The following is a 19,678-nucleotide window of genomic DNA, read 5'->3' on the forward strand; positions in this document are numbered from 1 at the left end:
CTCTTTCTTCCTTTCTTTTTCTTTCTCTTTCTTTCTTTTTTCTTTCTCTCTCTCTCAAAGAAATAAATAAGTAAATAAAATATCTTAAAATTTGTGTTTGTTAACAATACAAAACACACAAGACAGAAAATCACAGCAAGTCTGGAGTCTCACTCATCATCTCTTTAAACCACAAGATGAAACAGAACCAGTGAGTAACTCCAACAAGATGGCTTCCAAGGCATCGTTCTGGCGTGAGAATTCCCACGCAAAGAGCTGCTGTGTTGGAGAGAGTAGAGGGTGCCCATGGTCCACCTGGATGCAAAAAGAAAAATCACAGACCTTTTGCAAAGAAAAAAAATTAAAAATACCTTACAGTCACTGCCTGATGGTATTGAGTGCAAGAGTGAACTAACTCTGTAGCAATCAGAAATGGATGTTTCATTCTGAACATAAGCCTTCAGAGATCAGTGGCCATTTGGAAATGCTCAACTGGCTCTGAGGTACTCTTATTTTTTTCTTAGTGTGACAGAAGAGTTGTGAAATGTCAGTTGTTGTATAGAACAGGCAATTATATTTCTTTACTACATGTAAAAAAATCAGAAATTAATAACTTGATGGCACTTAATGGTCACCTGGTTGGATTTTACATGTTACTTATTCAAATTCCAGCATTATTAATGTCAGTAGTGGCTCTCTAACAAATTTAAAGCCAGCTGTGGTGGTTCACACCTTTAATCCCAGCACTCAGTAGGCAGAGGTAGGATTGCTGTGAGTTCAAGACCAGCCTAAAACTACATCGTAAATTCCAGGTCAGCTTGGGCTACAGTAAGACCATACCTTGGAAAGAAAAAAAAGAACTTAATCACTTGTAGAATTTTCATATTTCTGAGTGGATCAAGAGTAGCTGACATAATTTAATAATGTCCTCTATCTCAACAAATATGACAAAATAAAAAATTTCTGCTTCTTCTCAGTTTATTTTAATCACAGGTGGAGGGAAATAACTGTTTAACTGATACAAATCCTTGTTGAATATTCCCAGGCCAAGTTTTGCAGCAATTATTAACATCTTCCCTGAGGGGAAGAACACACATTCCTGTCATGCTAAAGGGCTCTGAAATTATTTTGTTAAGTCTCTATTGCCTCAATTTGTAACTGCTTACATTTTTAAGGTTCATTCACTTACATCATTTAGATATGTCTACAGAAAAACAAAAACAAAAAACCTAATTTTCTTTGACAGCCAAACTAAGTTTTAATTAAATGCAACATTTAAACACTCAAACATTAAGCCCACACTAAGCAAAGGGCTCTCTCTATTTTTGACATTGAGACCTGTGAGTGTGTGTGAGTGTGCATGAATGTGTGTGAGTGTTTGTGTGTAATGTGTGTATGAGTGTGTATGTGTGTGTCTGTGAGATGAGATGCAATAACACAAAGCTAACTCTATCTTGTACAACTAGAAAACTAGAACACTATGGAAAATTGCAGGACACAATTGCAATAATTGCTCCTTGTATTTCATAATTCTTTTCATACATTCGTAAAACAGATCATGTTCTTTCTGTCTTCTATTTTTTTCCCTTCGTGGTTCTGGGGATTGAACTATGATCCCTGCAACATGCTATACAAGTGCTATACCACTGGTCTACACCTCCATCTTTGAAATCAATAGTGTGCCAGAACTTACAAAGCTATGTACTTTTGTTTTCTGAGCATCAAAATATGACATATTTTCTGAGTATGTTAATATATTGATAAATAAATATAGAAAATTTAATTTAACTTATGGCCCCAATAGAGAATGGCATATCAATGTGTATTCAAAACATTTTCAACTTTAATGAATTTTTACACATTACTGAGGTTTTTTGATGCAATAGCCAACACAATCAATCATTGGCATATTACCTATAATTCTTTAATTGTTTTCTTGCTTTAATGGAAAATTAATTCTTTTAAATTTATTTATTTAATAGACAGAGAGGGAGAGAGGCAGATAGATAGAGAGAGAAAGAGAATGGGCATGCAAGGGCCTCCAGTCACTGCAAATGAACTCCAGATGCATTTGCATCTGGCTTATGTGGGTCTGGGGAATTGAACCTGGGCCTGTTGGCTTGGCAGACAAGCACCATAACCACTAAGCCATATCTCCAGCCCAAGAAAATTAATTTTAATCATAACACAGAGAACATCTTTGGAAAGACAGAAACCTTTCTTTGATCAGTCACCTTTTCATGGAGGTTGAAAATGCTTTGAATCTAAATCTAGATTTTGGAGACAATAAAATTTTAAGTGAAAGTCTTCATGGAAATCCTTAACTTGTATGTGTGTTGTTGAGTAGGGGAGTAGGGCTGAGGGTGTTTGAATAGGTATTTGAAAGTATGCCTGTTATGCATATTATCTCTAGCCATGATATTTGATTTTGGCTATTTCTTATGTATGATGACAAGCTTTTGAGCTTCATCCCTACCAAAAGCATGTACACAGTCCTGCTGACTTGAAACAGATGTCCCCAGCAGTCAAAGGGAAATGTTTCTACCAAGCCTTTATCTGGTGAGAGATTCTTAAGGTCTATGAATTTTCCAGCTTTTGCATGTCTTAATTCTCCATAGCTGTTCTTCCCCTAATCCTGCTGCACATGACTTTGGTCTTTAAATACCCCTCTCCAGCTCTTGATAAAATCCAGATTATCAAGTTGATTGCTAACTCAAAAGAACAACTCCATTTTCAAAATTAGTTGAGCTTCTATGGACATCTCCTTTTCTCTCTCCTAAGGGCCATGAAACCTCCTGCCTTACTCAACCTAGATACCACTTTAGAAGCAAGTTTCTCTCACATGTACTTCCTGAATACAGGCTATGCTAACAATAAACTAGTCAATTCTCAATGTCAATTACAACTGGAAAGATAATGCAAAAGCAATCTTTTAAAATGTGAACTTTCTCTTTTCTATTTTGTTTATTTGAGAGACAGAAAGAAGAAGAGAGAAAGACAGAAAAAGAGAATGGGAGCACCAGGGCCTCCAGGCACTGCAAACAACCTCCAGACGCATGCACCGCCTTATGCAGCTGACTTATGTGAGCACTGGGGAATTGAACTTGGGCCCTTAGGCTTTGCAGGCAAGTACCTTAACTAGCTGCTAAGCCAACTCTCCAGTCTTTTCCTGCCTCCCTCTTTTGTATCTTACTTTCAAATTAAAACAAAAAGTCTGCAGAAATTTTAGAATGCTAATGAAACATATCAGCTTATATTATAAGAAACTTCCCTTACTAAAATCTAAAAACAACCAACCTCTTCAGGCTCAATCAGTTTGAATTCCATGCCTCGACCCGTCCAGGCAATGAAATGAGAATTTGAAGGATCATCCAGCAGAGCGACCAAAAACTGCCAGAGCTGCAGTGATCCTCGCCGTTGGTAGGTAGGCCCTTCCCGGTACATTCCCGGCTCTTGTTTAACATCTCCTAAATTTCAAAAAAGAATCAATAGCAATCTTAAGCTATTCATACAAAATTGACATTAATTCAATAATGAAAAAAATTAAACACAACCCTCTTATGGATTTTTAGGAAATACAACAGCACTGTTAAAGAAGTATAATTTTCCCGAACTTGCACACAACTGTGTATAATAGACATCCTGGCCAATATAAATGCACACTGGTATAGAGGAAATTCATAAATGTCATTACTTACAGAAACATTTATATACTGTCCTTTTTCATTAATTTCTTTAAAAAATCATAGTAAATCATAGTAAAAAATCATGTATGTATATATATCTTTGTAAATTCATTTCTCACATCTCTAAGCAATACAGAAGAGGAAAAGGAAATGATCAACTTGAAGCTCTGGGCATTTTATTCATACAAATTAGATTCTGCAAATACTTTATTGACCTGCCCATGACAACCTATTTAAAACTTTAATGCACATATTTCAAGGTAAATTTAGTAGCATCATAAAGTCTGAGTAACTAATCTGGACTTTATATAAATTAAGAATTCCCATGGGTAAGTCAGGACAGTATCTTGTCCTGTTTCTCCTATTCCATCATACTTTTTCTTGCAGAAGCTACCGTGTTTTCATCATTTTTCACAATAAGTAAAAATTATTATTTTTATCTCTTCTTTGTATTTCACTAATTTAAAATTTTGTTTATTGCTCTTTTCTGAATGGTCAACTTAAGAATGTGTAGCTAAGAAAGACAGGTGCTCATCCTTATGATCTCAGCACTAGGGAGGGTGAAGTAAGAGGATCCTCATGAGTTGAAGGCCAGTCTGTGCTACAAGTGAGTTCCAGATCAGCCTCTTGGGCTAGGGGGATAACTTGACCCTCTCTGTCCTGCCCCCAGAAAAAGAAAGAAAAGAAAAAAGATGTATGCACCAACGGACCTCAGAAGTTTCCGTAAATATATGTATGCAAGATGAATTTGTGTGACATTTATCTGTCATCACAGAAAAGTATAAAATCTATTAAATCTGAGTAAAGGTGTTAGTGTTGTTACTATGCTTCTACTGTACATCTAGTCAGTAGTCTTGGTTTCATAGAACAAATTAAAACAAACAGACAAACAAACACCACTTGCTGTTGTGACCACTAATTATTTACTTCTAGCTTCATCTCAAAGCTATGTGGAAATTCACATGAGGGCTTAAATGCCTAAGGCCCTGTAAACGTGTCACTGCTGGTGCATGAATTTCTCTTCTCAACTAAAAACAACAATCACACAGAATATATTCGGACAGATTTATTCATAAGTGAGAATTATACAATGAAATAAATCACAAGCTTTTAAAATTTTTCCTTTGATCAGTAACTAGTACATATACCTCTTAAAATAGTTACCTAAAGAGCAACAGTTCCAAAGGTAAAATAAAATGCACAATCATTCAGTCAATCACAGCTAAAAGTCATTAATCTCTTTTATTCTTAACTAGTTAATCAAGGAGTGTATCTTCATGTTGACTTCAAAGAAAGTTTTATTTATCTCAGTTTTTCTTTCGGAGATTTACAAGTTTTATCATGGAGGCAAGTGTGCAATTATGAGGTCTCATTAAAACTGCTAAATTTAGTTTCTATGGTGTGGCTGCCTATAAATGAGACTTACTCCTGATAGCCATGTGCAAGAAAGAACGAATCCCCTTGCTTTTCTTTCTTATTCCCCCTGGTTAATAAAGTGCAAGATGTATACGCTTTTAAAAAAACATAAATAAAAAGGGTTTTTACTGTAAAATAGAAGAGTATTTAAAAGTCTAAATAAACAAATAGACAAAAAGACAGCTCGTTCCCTAAACACAAATGTTCTTCTTTGTCCATTGTTTTATGATATTTTTCCTCCTTGCATGCTCTTACTAACCTTAACATTATTTAAAATGTCAAATGATCCATAAATGAAAGAAGCTGATAAGGGCCATTGCAACAAGCAGAAGTTTTAAACTTTGTTAACAGCAAAGGATCTAGGTTACTAACTGTGAGAGTGTGCTAATGGTACCAGATAGCACCGTTCAAACTCCAAAACCAGGCTTAAAGCATCTACTGCAGAATAAAGCTGGAAAAAATGAGTCACCCCTGAGGTTTCAATTCTGTGACCTTTAATACATTCAGCCAGCTTAAGGGAGCCCAAGGAAATAAGATTTTCCTAAGACTTACTATCTTTTCTGACAAGAGCAGCAAGAAGCTAGGGAACTTACAGTCATCTTCAAGTAACTAATTACAAGATTGAAAAGCCATCTGAGCCTGCTCTTTGCTGTTTAAATAATGACAATTAAAAACTCTCAGAGCTCCCAAGTCATTACAGCCATGATCCCCAAAGTTTGTGCAATCAGCTAATCAGAGGGCCCCTGCTCCTTTCCTGTCTAACAATCAAAGCAGGAAATACGGAGACCACTCCGAAGAACCCGGAAATGAATTACCCAGTCTGCTTTTACCCAAGATTCCTCAGAAATGCCAGCTTGTGCCACCACCATCAAGAAGAGAAGAAAGATGCCATCTAACTTCACACTTTTTTTTTTCTAGTAACTGATACCTTTTCCTTGCTCTAGCAAGTAATGTTTTAAATGCAATGCTTTCCTACTCCCTTTTAGGCAATTACAAAGTAATGCTACATCAGTTATGTATATCTTCCTTGACAAAAAAAAGAGAGGGGAGAGAGAGACTAACAAGCACTAACTAAATGGGCAGTTAGGTTGTGCCTGTGTTCCATAATGCATCTTCTCATGAACAATGAAAGAAAGGAGGCGACATTAGTCATCGGCACATCCACAGCAGCGTGCTTTCTGCTGTGCCTTGTTAATTACAGGATCAGCTTTCAATAAATCTCCAATAACAAGCTGCTTGGAGTCAGCAGGACAACAGAGAGATCCCCCTTGCTCCGAGAAAGCTCAGCAAGAAAGACTCTTGCCTGGATCTCCAAAGATCGGCTCTCAAAGAACAAAAACAGGACAGGGTTCTTGGTGAGGTAGGAAACAGATTTTGTACAAGTCTGGCTGAGATAGTTACATGAAGTCTTTAAATAGAACTGAGAGCTGTTTACAGAAGACAGAAGTGTGGCCTCCACCCGCTCATAAAAATTCAAAATGTGAGACAGTGAGAAACCTACCATCAAATTTCTCTGGGACAACACAGGTATCATCATAGAACTGCCTGGGGCCCTTTTCAAACATGCAGCCTGTGGGGGGAAATGGACACAATTATTAATGAAAGATGAAATGAGATTCACAAATACTTTAAAATATAACCATTGGCACAAAAAATTGTGGCTCGGCAACTTTTCAGCTCTTTTTGAAACTGCCTCAGTTTCTTCATATATACAACGGAAATGACAGTGACACCACCTGCCATCCGTCACCTTACAGAGCAGTTGTGAGTAATAAACGACTTCAAGTGTATAGGGTTAGTATGGTGCTCGTTGTTTGTATATTTACTGATCTAAGCACAGACCTCATATAAATATTGGCAAACAGGATCGATGACAAATCATCTCTCTAATTTATTCTTCGTTTCCTTATTGAAGGAGAAGAGGGGGACACCAAAGTGAATATCTAATGTTGTGCTTGCTTTCCCTAATGAACAGATTTAAATTGACACTTTTATTTCCCTGTTGAAGTATCTTGAAAAGCTATCCTTCTCATCTTTAATAGCCAAGATTGTGGGGGCAATTTGGTGTGTTTTTTTTTGTTGTTTTTTTTTGTTTTTTTTTTTTTGCTGTAACATAACCAAGCTCACAGAAAGAGTAAACCATAAGCTGATAGCTTTTCATAATAACTTTCTATCCCACGTATACTTGCCTCTAGATCTTAATCTAATTGTCATCTTTAATTACCAGGAAGAAATTTCAAATGATTTAGCTATAATTTTATTTCTCAAGTACATCAGTCTCTATGTACATAATATTAACAACAGCAGCAACAATAATTACATTGCATTGGTAAAAAGCTTTGGAGCCCAAACATTTTGGATTTACTATCATTTAAACTTCTATTAATATCTTTCATATAAAATAGTGACCATTAAGCCTAACCTAAAAGGATGAGTTCCTAAGTCAACATGACTGAAGTATGTTCCAGAAATCCTTTTGTGAAGGTGATGGCCAGAGGGAATCATGTCTTGTCTATTCCTCTGCAGATGTCAAAGCCCATTAGTAATGAACTAAGCTTTCCTACTGTGGTTACTAAAAACCCATCTGAAATAAAAACTCTTCCTAGGAAGTTTCATTCTTAATGATTATTAGCCTAAAAGGAACAAAATCTAGGACACTTAAAAGTAAAAATGTTTCAATCTAATCCATTTTCATTCAAAACAATGTAAAATCATATCCAAATATTCTCAAAGCTACGTGTCAGAAGTGTGTGGGAAAGTGGCTGATCCACAAAGCTCATGTTCTAGTTGAAAGAGCATGGTCACTGCAAGAACACAGCACAGGGGCTGGAGAGATGGCTTAACAGTTAAGGCACTTGCCTGTGAAGCCAAGGGACCCAGGTTCAATTCTCCAGGACCCATGTAAGCCAGATGCACAAGGTGGCATATGCATCTGGAGTTTGTCTGCAGTGGCTGTAGGCCCTGGCCTGGCATGCTCATTCTCTCTTTGTCTGCCTCTCTTCTCTCTCTCTCTCCTTGCAAATAAATAAGTAAGTAAAAATTATTAAAGAAAAAAAAAAACAGCACAGAAATCTACTTTTCCACTGCCTGTTTGCCCCTGACTTATGTTCAAAACCAAATGCAAGCTATCTGGTCCTAAGAAACTATGCTGTTATTTGAAAAGAGAGAACTGGGGGTTTTGTTTGTTTTTCAGTACTAGGGACTGAACCTAGTACCGTAGGAATGCTAGCCACATACTCTGCCATTGAACTATATACCCAGTCCCCAAAATATAAAATTTTAAAATAATGGATTAGGAAACACAAAAGCACATGATAATGATGATTAATTAAGTGGTTCCATATTTGAAATGTGCAATTATTTTCAAAGTTATTTATAAGGGCTTTTAAAAAATGGAGAACTTAACTTCTGTTCTGCTGGGATGAGCCAGGAAGCCTTCTTGCCTCATGTAAATAGAGTGGCAGCTAGGCACTTCTGAAAGAGGAAACAGCATTAGTCCAAGAGCATGAGCCACAGAAAGGGTTATCAATGCACAGGGTACTGGTAGATGGGAAAGGACAGATCAAATGAGAAGCATTTTGTCAACACGTGGTGAACATTTCAGGCCAGGCCATCACAAGAAATGGAAGGGTGTGTCACGGTGAATGCTGATTCTTTTCAACAAGCATGTGAACACTGAACTCAGCAATACCACATGGATGTCTCACCATTCTCAAAAGAATGTCTTAGTTCTCACAGAGTCTCAGAACAGGTACAGAATAAATTTATATGTCTCACAGTATCTTATGAACAATGCAAAATATCATCAGAAAGTTTCATCATAGTTTACTTCATGAAGAATAAATAGGAGTGATTGAGAAGACATAACATACTTCAAGCTCTTAAATGATCTTCAGCCCTTTAAGGTGATTGCTGTATTTTTTTTTTTCACAGATGATCATGGTTGACTTTTCATTTTTATTAAGTGCATAGATCATATTCAAACTGATTCCAGCACAAAACAAAACTATAACAATTTCACAGCCCTCATTACCCTGAGAGTGAGGTCTCGCCTGTACAACCAAGGAGTGTGGATTGAGAAAACAAAGTTGGCTACTGATGAAGTCTGAGATGAAACAACTCTGTAGTGATGTGTCCAGGATCTCAGACATGAGCACAAGGGAGCAAATATGAACAATGAAACAAACGATTAAAATTGCAGTTCTCCACTTATCTATTTAGCATTTAAATATTTATCTTTAAGCAGAAAGATACAGGCAGAGAGAGAGAGAGAGAGAGAGAGAGAGAAAGAGAGAGAGAGGAAGAGAGGAAGAGTATTGGCACATCAGGACCTCTAGCCACTGTAAAGAAACTCCAGATACATGTGCCACTTTGTGCATCTGGCTTACATGGGTACTGGGGAATCAAACCCATTGATAGGCTTTGCAGGCAAGTACCTTAACTGCTGATCCATTTCTCCAGCCCTAAGCTACCTAACTTTGAATAACCATTCTGATTCTACACTTCTACAAAATAAGGTTGGGTGAGATGTTTCCTAAAAGTCTACTATCGTCCTCGAGTCCCTTGTTTCTGAGAATAGAAATCCACTCAGACAACTAGAAACAGATTGGTGATGACACCATTGAGACTCAAACTTCAGTACCTCCAGAGTCTCTTCTGGGTACCTGATTTTGTGTCACCATTTTATTTTCTTTTTCTTAAAGGGAGTTTATTGTAGTCAGCTTCACGCTGCTAGGATGAATCTCCAAAGCAGACACACTTTAGGGGAGAAATGACATTTATTTGATGCTTACAGATACATGGCAAGTTCCACATTGGTGGAAGAAGCTGGCCCCCTTTCACAGATCCACACAGAAGGAAACCTACCACCAGCATTGTAAGCAAGCACATTCCAGGAACCCCAAGATAGAGTGCAAGGCCTCTGCATACCTTTCAGCTGGAAACACATCCGCCCCCAGCAACACCTTAGGGCTGAACCCTGGGATCTATCCACAGTGACACCTCTTCCAGCCAGGTGGCTGGAAATCCAACTTAGAGCTTTAATAAAAACTCCTGAATTTATTGGGGCCACCCATTTAAACTACCACACAGTTCCACACATTGTGAAGTTTCAGGTCCCACAGATATACACCTTAACATTGTATGCATAAATATACGTGACCAAGTCCATTCTGTCCTCTGTATGGATTACTAAGGTTTTCTTTGATACAAGTACAGAAGCAAATTTTAAAACTCATGAGACAAATGCATTTAATACAAAACAGTCATCTTTCTCACTACTTACAGTAAATACATAACCTTTAAATAATAAACAATGAATTGGAACTTAAAGACCCTATCTCTACCTATCCATATACCCACACTGTTGTTATAACAGATAATAAGGATGATTTATTTGGACAGAGAGTTCTTCCTTTGTTTGGATTTTCCATTTGAAAGTCAATAGTACATAATTCTGAATCTACAAAAGGTAGAGTTAACCCTGTTTCTAGATTCTAGTATTTGTAACAAGATCGCAATGCAATTGATTTTGTGGATTGTCAAACAGGAAGCAATCCACTTTAAACTTTTTAACTAATGACCAACCTTCAAATTAAGTTTTAATGTTATTCTGATTAATTGCCAAGCATAAGGTCCCTCAGAGCAGCTGGGCCTGGAAGGGACAGTGTTAATGACAGCCATCAGCTCAGCAGCTGCTCAGAAGCAAGCATTTTGTTGTACCGATGTTGACACCCTGCCACAAAATACTTTTACTGACTGCTGCACACCTGGAGTACGGCTGTAAAAACAGCTGGCTGGCTCTGGAGGTAGCCGGGGGAAAACAGATAGGTTCAACTCTATTACATGTGAGTGTGACTAATGCACACTTTCCTTCCTTCCCAGAGGGAAAGAAAAGGAGAGGAAACACAAACGTTTCTGAGAAATCCTCTGGTTGAAGTGGAAGGAGCACCTTAGGAATGCGTTCTAACATAGTACAAAATGAGTGAAATCCTGGCGAGCTAGACATTGGACATCACAGATAAGGTTTGAAATGATTTTACTAATAGTCACGGAACTACTGAAATAGTGGATGCTTACTGAACTTACACCGTAATATTCTTTAAAAATTCATCTGTGATATTTAAAATATCGATTTGAAATTTGTAATGAGTCAATGTTATATGACAAGGCTCCTACTAGCTTCTTCATTGTTATATTGCCAAAGGCTCAACTTGTTATCTAAATTCTAAAAAAAAAATCAGAATTTAGAGGAAAAATATATATGTATCAGGATACAATTATACCTTACCAATTCACACTATTTGTTACCTCCTAGAGTAAATAAAACTAACATCTAGCTTTTAAAGTTGAGATACTTGGCTAGCAATTCAGTCCATCCTTAAAATTGCTATCATTTATATAGTCTAGAGAAACCTGAAAAAAAAATGGGGCTAGGAGGTTTATTCCCATGAAGTAACTAAAGTCATGTTATCCTAAAGTGATATCAGTTAATTTATGACTATCAGAGTGGGTCAGACTCTAATCAAATTGTAGAAACATTTCCAAAGTGATTATTCAATCAAATGACTAACATGGTTAATTAGGAGCCATAAACATTGCTCTGAAGTTCATCAAAGTAATGACTTGCCCAGAAAAATTACTGCTAATTAAATTGCCTGCTGCTTTCATTTCTACCTTATCTAATAAAAAAAATCCAACCAACGAAGTTTGGCATTATATTTTAACTTTTGCTAAATGCTCAACTAAGACCTAAGGGGGCTAGGCGGTGATTGCAAAGGCGAGTGTTTTGTGGCAGCAGATGGAGGAGCAGGGGTTTATGGGCTTCCGGTTGGTCAGGGAATAAGACTTCACAATTCACTGACAACGGTCAGCCGTAGCCTCGTCTGTACAAGAATGTTAAGACAGCACAGGGAGACTCTTCTATTAAGTACTCCTGGGTTACAATTTTACGACCACTAGAACAGCACAGGTGCGACTAGTCTTTTGTCATCTAACAGACTGGATTTTCAATCTCAGGTTTGATATTGCATGGAAGTGTGACTTTTGAAAAATATTTTTATCTGCAAGGAGAGAGAGGGAAAGGGGGAGGGCCACAGCCTCTTGTCACTGTACAGGAACTCCACACACATTCGCCACTTGGTGCATCTGACTTTACGTGGGTACTGGAAAATCAAACCCCAGCCATCAGGCTTGGCAACCAACTGCCTTAACCAGTGAACCATCTTTCCAGCCCATGCTTGACTTTTGTAAATTATCTAATGTCTCTTTTCACAACCTTCTCATCTGTAAGACAGAAATAATACTGATGTATTTAAAAAGGTTGCCTGGGGCATGGGAGATGACTAAGTGGTTAAAAGTGCTTACTTCTAAGCAAGTCTGAGTTCAATTCCTCAGATTCAATTAAAGACAGATGCAAGTGGTACACATGTCTCTGACCTTATTGTTCCCATGGTAAAGTGGAGCCAGGAGAATCTGGAAGCTTGATGAACACCTCGAGGTTGTCCTGAGACATGGGCACTCACACACATGCACACACACACACACACACACACACACACACACACACACCATAGACATATCCATCTATATACATACTTCATACACATCTCCATACATACACACACACTTCCTACACAGACACACATCCACTCATCCACACACACACATGCACGCGCATGTGCACACACACACACACACACCATATACATATACACATTCATACATACACACTTCATACACATGCCTACATACACACACACACACACACACACACACACACACACACACACACGGAAAAATGTTGTGCAGATGACCACATGGGTAAGTAAGTAGAGCACAACATTTCCCCTGTACCCACAGATAGTAAGATTTTCTCACACACTAAACTATCTAGTAATAGCAGAACCTGGTTTTCAGTGAACCTCAGAAGTATTTAAACAGATGAGACCATAGCATTCAAACAGGAATCATTTCCTAGTTTAAAAAGTTATTATGGTGCTGGAGGAATGGCTTAGTGGTTAAGGCATTTGCCTGCAAAACCAAAGGACCCAGGTTCAATTCCCCAGGACCCACGTTAGCCAGATGCACAAGGGAGCACATGCATCTGGAGTTCCTTTTCAGTGGCTGGAAGCCCTGGCATGCCCATTCTCTCTCTCTCTCTCTCTCCCTCTCTCTCTCTCTCTCTCTCTCTCTCTCTCTGTCTCTGTCAAATAAATTATTTAAGATAAAAATTTTTTAAAGTTATTTATCTTATTTCTTGTTCTTAAACCATGTGAACTGCATGATTTGCTGGGTATTAGTGTACTTACTCTGGAATATCCTTCAAAATTATCAATTCATAATATTTAAAATATATTTATGGAACACACATCACAAATTTATGACTAAACCAAAATTTCCATTAGGCTTAAAATATTTCAGGGTACATCTTTTGAGAATTTTTTTTGATATCAAACCTTGATGTCTGTTCCTAAATAACATTGCCTTTAAAAGTTCAGTCTATTCAGTCTATAAATTAGATTGTGTAAATTAAATTTAGGACAAAAGATTTTTATTCACTTAAGACGTGTGGATAAAAGAGGTCTAACACATATTAGTACTGACCAAATCATCGTACAGAAATTAAGCCACTCATAATTTGTTTCAGATGAGTTCATGGTGATGAAAGCTGATCTAACACTCTGTAAAACTTCAAGGCAGCGAAGAGCTGATGTCTTCCTGCTCTAGTCCGCCAAGGTGGAGTTAAGTATTAAAATAAACAAGCACTCCAAAGTGCCCAGTTTGATTTGTCTTCACCTTTAGTAACATTAAAGGTCTCCTCAAATTAAGATATGCAGGTAAGAAACTTTATTTTGTTTAAGAAATATGCTTTGTCCATTATTTGACTTGCATTTTCAAGCTGAGCTTGAAAATCTCAAACTGTCTTGGGAAGTTTCACCAGAGGTCTGATCACAGAATGCAGCTTCAAATTTGCATATGCAATACTGCCAGGCACTCCCTTCATTTGCATATCCTTAGCCCAGTTGCACTAAATGAAAATTTTCCCTTAAGCATCATTTACCTATGTTTGTAAAAGCCATAACATCAGATCCAAGCAAAGAGAAAAAGATTTGTCATGATTGTCTGGGACATATTTACAGAGAATGTTGAAATTGCTTTGTTATCAAATAGTGTACAAAACTGGATTTATTTTATAAATCCTGAAACAAGCACATAAAATCTCTTTTATTTGGTGCTTCTGGTTCAACTATGGAGTAATAACATACAACCTAATTAAGCTTTTTGATGTTTTAGAGCCAGACATGTCAATAAAACAGGAGTAAGTTCAAGGCTGTGTTTTGATGTGATTTGGTTACTATGTAAGTGTACAATGCAGAGACAGACTGACTACACAACTTTTACTCCTTGAGGAGGTGATGTGACAAAGAAAGGCTCTCCAGGCTGTCCTCAGACATGAAGCAATCCTTCTGCCTCAGCGCACAAAGTATTGGGATAACAGGTATGAACCAACACACCCAGAGGTTCAATATGAGTTGATAATAGGAGGAAATTTAAAATATTAAATAATCATACCCAAGTGTATTCTATAAAACATATACCTGAAATTATCATGTACTTGATTTTAAACTATGCAGAACTGTGTGTGTGCTTAAAGCTATACTTCAGGTTCAATGTTTTTAATTATCATTATTCAAATTATTTATAATTTTTAAATTACTATTTTAAAAATGCATCTATCAGCTAAAGAAATTTTGATATGGGTAGGGATGGAAGTGAGTGGTAGACTGTTTGCCTACCATATAGAAAGCCCTGGATTCAGTCTCACACACTAAAAAAAGTGGAAATCTTGAGATGTATTAACAACTAGTGATACCAATTTCATTTGAGAAGATGAGCATTATAACAATTTTCTGCTGATGTTTTCAATGTCTTCTCATTCCCTAACATCCTATGTTGCTGGCTTCCTGTGTCCTCTCACTTTCTGGTGATAACACTGATTATGTTTAAAACTCAAACATTTTCTTGACGGTACAAATAGCACAACTTTATGAAGATATATCTAAACGAAATACAGAAGCATCAATGTTACTATTTTACTCCTTTTATATTTGACATGTGAATAAGTTTGGTATAGTTACCATGAAAACTTAATTGTATAGTTTCATAAAAGGGATTTTAATGAGAAAGGTATTTAGATCCCAAGATAGGTTCCAGTACTAGTATGTTTAGATTCACATGAGAAAGAAAAGAAAACAAATGAGTGTGTGCATGGACGCGCATGCACACACGCACAGCACTCAATCACAAACCTACAAAAATGCCATCTAAGATGCTGAAGCCTTCTGAAGAAAACAGGAGAGTAGGAGATGACATAAGTTTTAAGAAAGGGGTGGTGAATTAGATACTACTTCATTTACGCATGAATGTTTATCTCGCTAAACAATGATGACAACACAAAATCTACAAATATCAGGCTAGATGTACTAACCCTCTACCGACAGATGTTAAGGAAAGGGAGAAAACTATGCCCAACACACTATCAGTGTTTTCAAAATCTAAGGAAAAGGGGGAAAGAGTGGTGGAGAGTGATAGAGGAAGACAGCAAGATAGCTAAGTGAATGAAGCCTTTTTTGGGGGTGGGGGGTTCGAGGTAGGGTCTCCCTGTAGCCCAGGCTGCCCTGGAATTCACTATGGAGTCTCAGGGTGGCCTTGAACTCACAGCAATCCTCCTATCTCTGCCTCCCGAGTGATGGGATTAAAGGCGTGCACCAGAATTAAACCATTTTTGATACATGAAGGCTGCATGCTGTCAAATTCTACTACTTAATTGTACACACAAAGTTAAAAATTTCTTTTGTAAACATCTAGGATAATTTTGGAAGGTATCACACAAAGAAAAGAAAAAAAATTAGGCAGATGTAAGCAGGTAATCCGATCTGCTGAATTTGGGATTTTGGAAATTTTATAAGTCTGTAATAATTTTTATTAAGGTGGGATCAAAGTGGAGGTGGGTGAAAACACAAGCATAAACATGGCTTTGAGTATTTATTAGATGTTCCCATATTAGCACAGGGTTAAATAAAGTAAAGATGGGAAAGGATGCCATTACCTGACACATGGACCACCATACAATTCCGTAGTGGAAGATTTAATGCTGAGCTTCCATCCTGAATTGTCACTTGCTGGAACTCATGATATGAAATGAACCCATGCATTTTTCCTGGGATCCCTATAACAAATAATTTATTCTGCTTGTTCTCAACAAGAATAATATTAGTTGGTAGTTCAGCACCAATGTTTCTCTGTATATGCGATATAGTTTCTTAATAACATGATGATGCTAGTGAAATATCTCAGTTCATCTCTTCCTCTAGTCTCTAACCCAAAAGATGAATTTTTAATTGTTGGACCTAACAATGGCCTCCTATAAAAGGACTAGTGCTTTCTGAAAAGAATCTGTAGAAATCAAGGTAAAACCATGCCAGCAAAAATTCATTATTGTTGTCTGGACCCTTAATATGTATCAGATATTGTATTAGAAACTTAAATGTAACCATATTTAATTCTTAGAGAAACACTAAGAGATGGGGATTATTACTCCTTTTGTAAATAATGAGACAGGATAAAAGAACTTTCAAGACATGCTCCATATGACAAAAATAGTAAATAGACATCAGGGTCAGGACTTAGCATATTGCAGATGTCATACAATTTGGGTGGTTTTATTGTTTAATGCTGAGAATAAACAAAAACAGACCAGGCAGATGAAGCAGTACACTGTTAGGGCTCACACATGAAGAAAAGTTACCAGAAGAAGAGTCCAGAAATACTTCTTTAAGTTAAAGAGAATCATGAAATAATACCAGGGACACGACTGGTCAGTTTTTCAGTCGTTTCATTCTTTGATTCTTTTCATATTTATCTTTGAGTTACTGATCCTAGTAAAATGTTCCAGACAGTATTGAAGCAATTAAATAGGAACTTCACACTCACACACATGCACATGCACAGGTGAAAACAATAAATATCTATTTAACGTAGCAAAACGTGGCTAAAAATTATTTTAAATTATCCCTTTCCTGGATGAAAATATTTTGTGGAACACTACTTCTCTTCTTACTAAATAGTTAACTCACTTAAATATATAAAACCTTGAAATACAAAACATTTTGCCACACTCTAAATCTAAAACCATATACTCAAATATTACAGCCATGCTTTTTTAGAAAAGATATATTCCTTAGCTTCTTTTCTCCACATTCATGAAACACATATTAACAAACACATGCAGTGGGACAAATAGTTTTTAAACTGTTTCATTTAATTTCAGATCTCAATTCCACTCATAAAACAGTTCACATTCATGTCACCCACTGGCAGTAAGCAACTGGGGCCTAAGTGTCCCGGTTGTTTTGCCTGAAAAGAAACTATAATTTACGCACTATAAAAGTACACTCTACTCCCTTGCAATTCCCTTTCTCCAAGCTAGTACAGTTAACAAGCACATTGCCTTTCCCTTCCCCCTTTCCTGCCTGTAAAATCCAAGTTAGGCAAACACGGTGGGGCTGAGATGACATATTTGAATGGAATTCAGACCCACCAGTTCCTGTTTATGTTTCTGATTTGAGAATGTTGTCTCCTCATTCACCATACATTAGCAACACTGCAAGGCCATAAATAGTGTCGGGTTACACGCAAGCAGAACCAATAAGCATTAATCATTACTTCCAGTCAACTGGCAAAAGCAGCAGCTGATGGAACACTACACCCTTCAGCTCTGTATAAATGGACATTCCAGGGAGGGAGCCTGTGAGTGTGTGTGTGTGTGTGTGTGTGTGTGTGTGTGTGTGTGTGCACGCTTCCTTTCAGTCTCCATTTTATGAATGAAACTCCAGGCTCTGTGGAGTCCATTCATGGAAGAGAAATGTTTCCAAGGCTCTGCCCCTAGGGATCAATCAGTCATGGGTAAAACTGATATGATTGGTTTAAGACAGCCTTCAGCCCTCCATTACTGACTTAAAAAGCAGTCCCTGTCCATTTGACCTGTGTTAATGCATAAAGAGCAAATCCAGACTGTAGTCTCAATCCTCAAATCAAATCACTCGCCAATGCCACTTACTGTAACTGTAGATTTAGAGCACATTGAAAAATTTCTTAGAAAAACTGATCGAGTGAGCCAGCATGCTGGTTTGGGAGATTTGCTATTTTAACCCAGGGACAAATGAGGAAAACCTGCAGGAGACATGCTAGGCAAGGAAAAGTAAAGTCAGGCTGTGAGGCCCATGCATGACCTCTATTATCGTAACACAGTCAATTAAGAAGACATCAATGTCACTCTTCACAACTGAAGCACCTGGAAAACCACATATACTAGTCCACAAATCCCTGGCTGAGTACAAGAAAATTATTCTTCACTGTGAGACATTGCTGATAGAACGCTAACATTTTCCAAAGGATCAATAGTTCATTCTTTAAAATTCTGTGATATTCCATTTGAATTTTTTCTGAGCAATAGTTTAAGACTAAGGAAGGAAATTAAAAAAAAAAAAAAAAGAGCTGCCATGTTGCAGGAAGAAAAAGATGTGATGCTAAGTAAAATGTGTGTAATGATAGGGCCAGAGCTCAGTCTTCAGGAAACAGCATTACTTCTCAGGTACAGAGAGTCAAAATTCAAGAAGCCACAATCATGGATGCACTGGGAATTATTTAAGATGATAATACTTTGAAAAATCTAATTATGGGAATGACTTGCAAAAAGCATTCCTGAACCAGAGTTATATCTACATAGAACTTTGTCAGCTATCTGTGCATGGGCCTTCACTCTGAAGGAAGGAAATCACTGCTGTCTTTCTGTGCTCTGGAACCATGAGAGGAAAGCAGTTACTGTGGCCAAAACCAAGCAATGGATCACAGAAGCGTGACCATGACCATGAGTGAGGAAGGACAGTGGAGAAACACTGAAGGAGTCCTGTCTTTTCTCTTAAATCGATGAATAAATCTAAGGACTGTCAAACATGGCATTAGGACAGTCCAAGATTAATTTCCAGCCTCTAATATTTGGCAAATAAAAGGGTAGAGGATCATCTTGGAACTCAAAGTTGAAATACTTGAAAAAGCCAAGTGGGAAGATGATTGACAGCTCACCATGTGGAACACAACCAAACTGCTGAAGAATAAGCACTGAGTGTATTTTTAGGCCATTCCTATTAGCAACACTGAATTATTAATTTGGAACTAACACTTTCCTTAAAACTTTAAGAAGCATTCAGTGCATTTTAGGAATTCCTTTTTGAGAAGTTTCAAAGGTTGGGATAAAACTAAATATTTTTAAATGTATATTATTATTTTTTAGAAATTCAATATGCTGCATAAGTTTCAATATTATATATGTATATGTATTTATTAAAGTCTGATTAAAGCAATACATGGAATACAACCTAAAACTTATTTGGAGCTACGTATATAAAAACCACTAAATGTGATTGCAGAATTAGGTGCAATACCTATACAAAAACACAGACAACCCCTGATTTATGCCACCTCAGTTTTATGGTGAGGAGGGAGCAGTGTGCAGTCCATAAAAACTGTAGATTAAA

General features: G+C 37.2%; 1 protein-coding gene across 6 annotated transcripts in view; it reads right to left on the reverse strand.

Annotated features, from left to right (window-relative positions):
• Etv1 (ETS variant transcription factor 1) overlaps nt 1–19,678 on the reverse strand; it is a 96,369-nt gene that overhangs the window by 7,914 nt on the left and 68,777 nt on the right. For all 6 annotated transcript variants that reach the window (XM_045135675.1, XM_045135674.1, XM_045135673.1 and 3 more), the window contains 3 exons: nt 8,487–8,555; nt 6,583–6,651; nt 3,277–3,446 (listed from right to left, as the gene is read on the reverse strand). In XM_045135675.1, the coding sequence (XP_044991610.1) occupies nt 3,277–3,446; nt 6,583–6,651; nt 8,487–8,555 (308 nt within the window). The remainder of the gene's footprint in view (nt 1–3,276; nt 3,447–6,582; nt 6,652–8,486; nt 8,556–19,678) is intronic.

The sequence above is a fragment of the Jaculus jaculus genome, chromosome 16 (genome assembly GCF_020740685.1).
Source record: "Jaculus jaculus isolate mJacJac1 chromosome 16, mJacJac1.mat.Y.cur, whole genome shotgun sequence".
Classification (NCBI taxonomy): Eukaryota; Metazoa; Chordata; class Mammalia; order Rodentia; family Dipodidae; genus Jaculus; species Jaculus jaculus.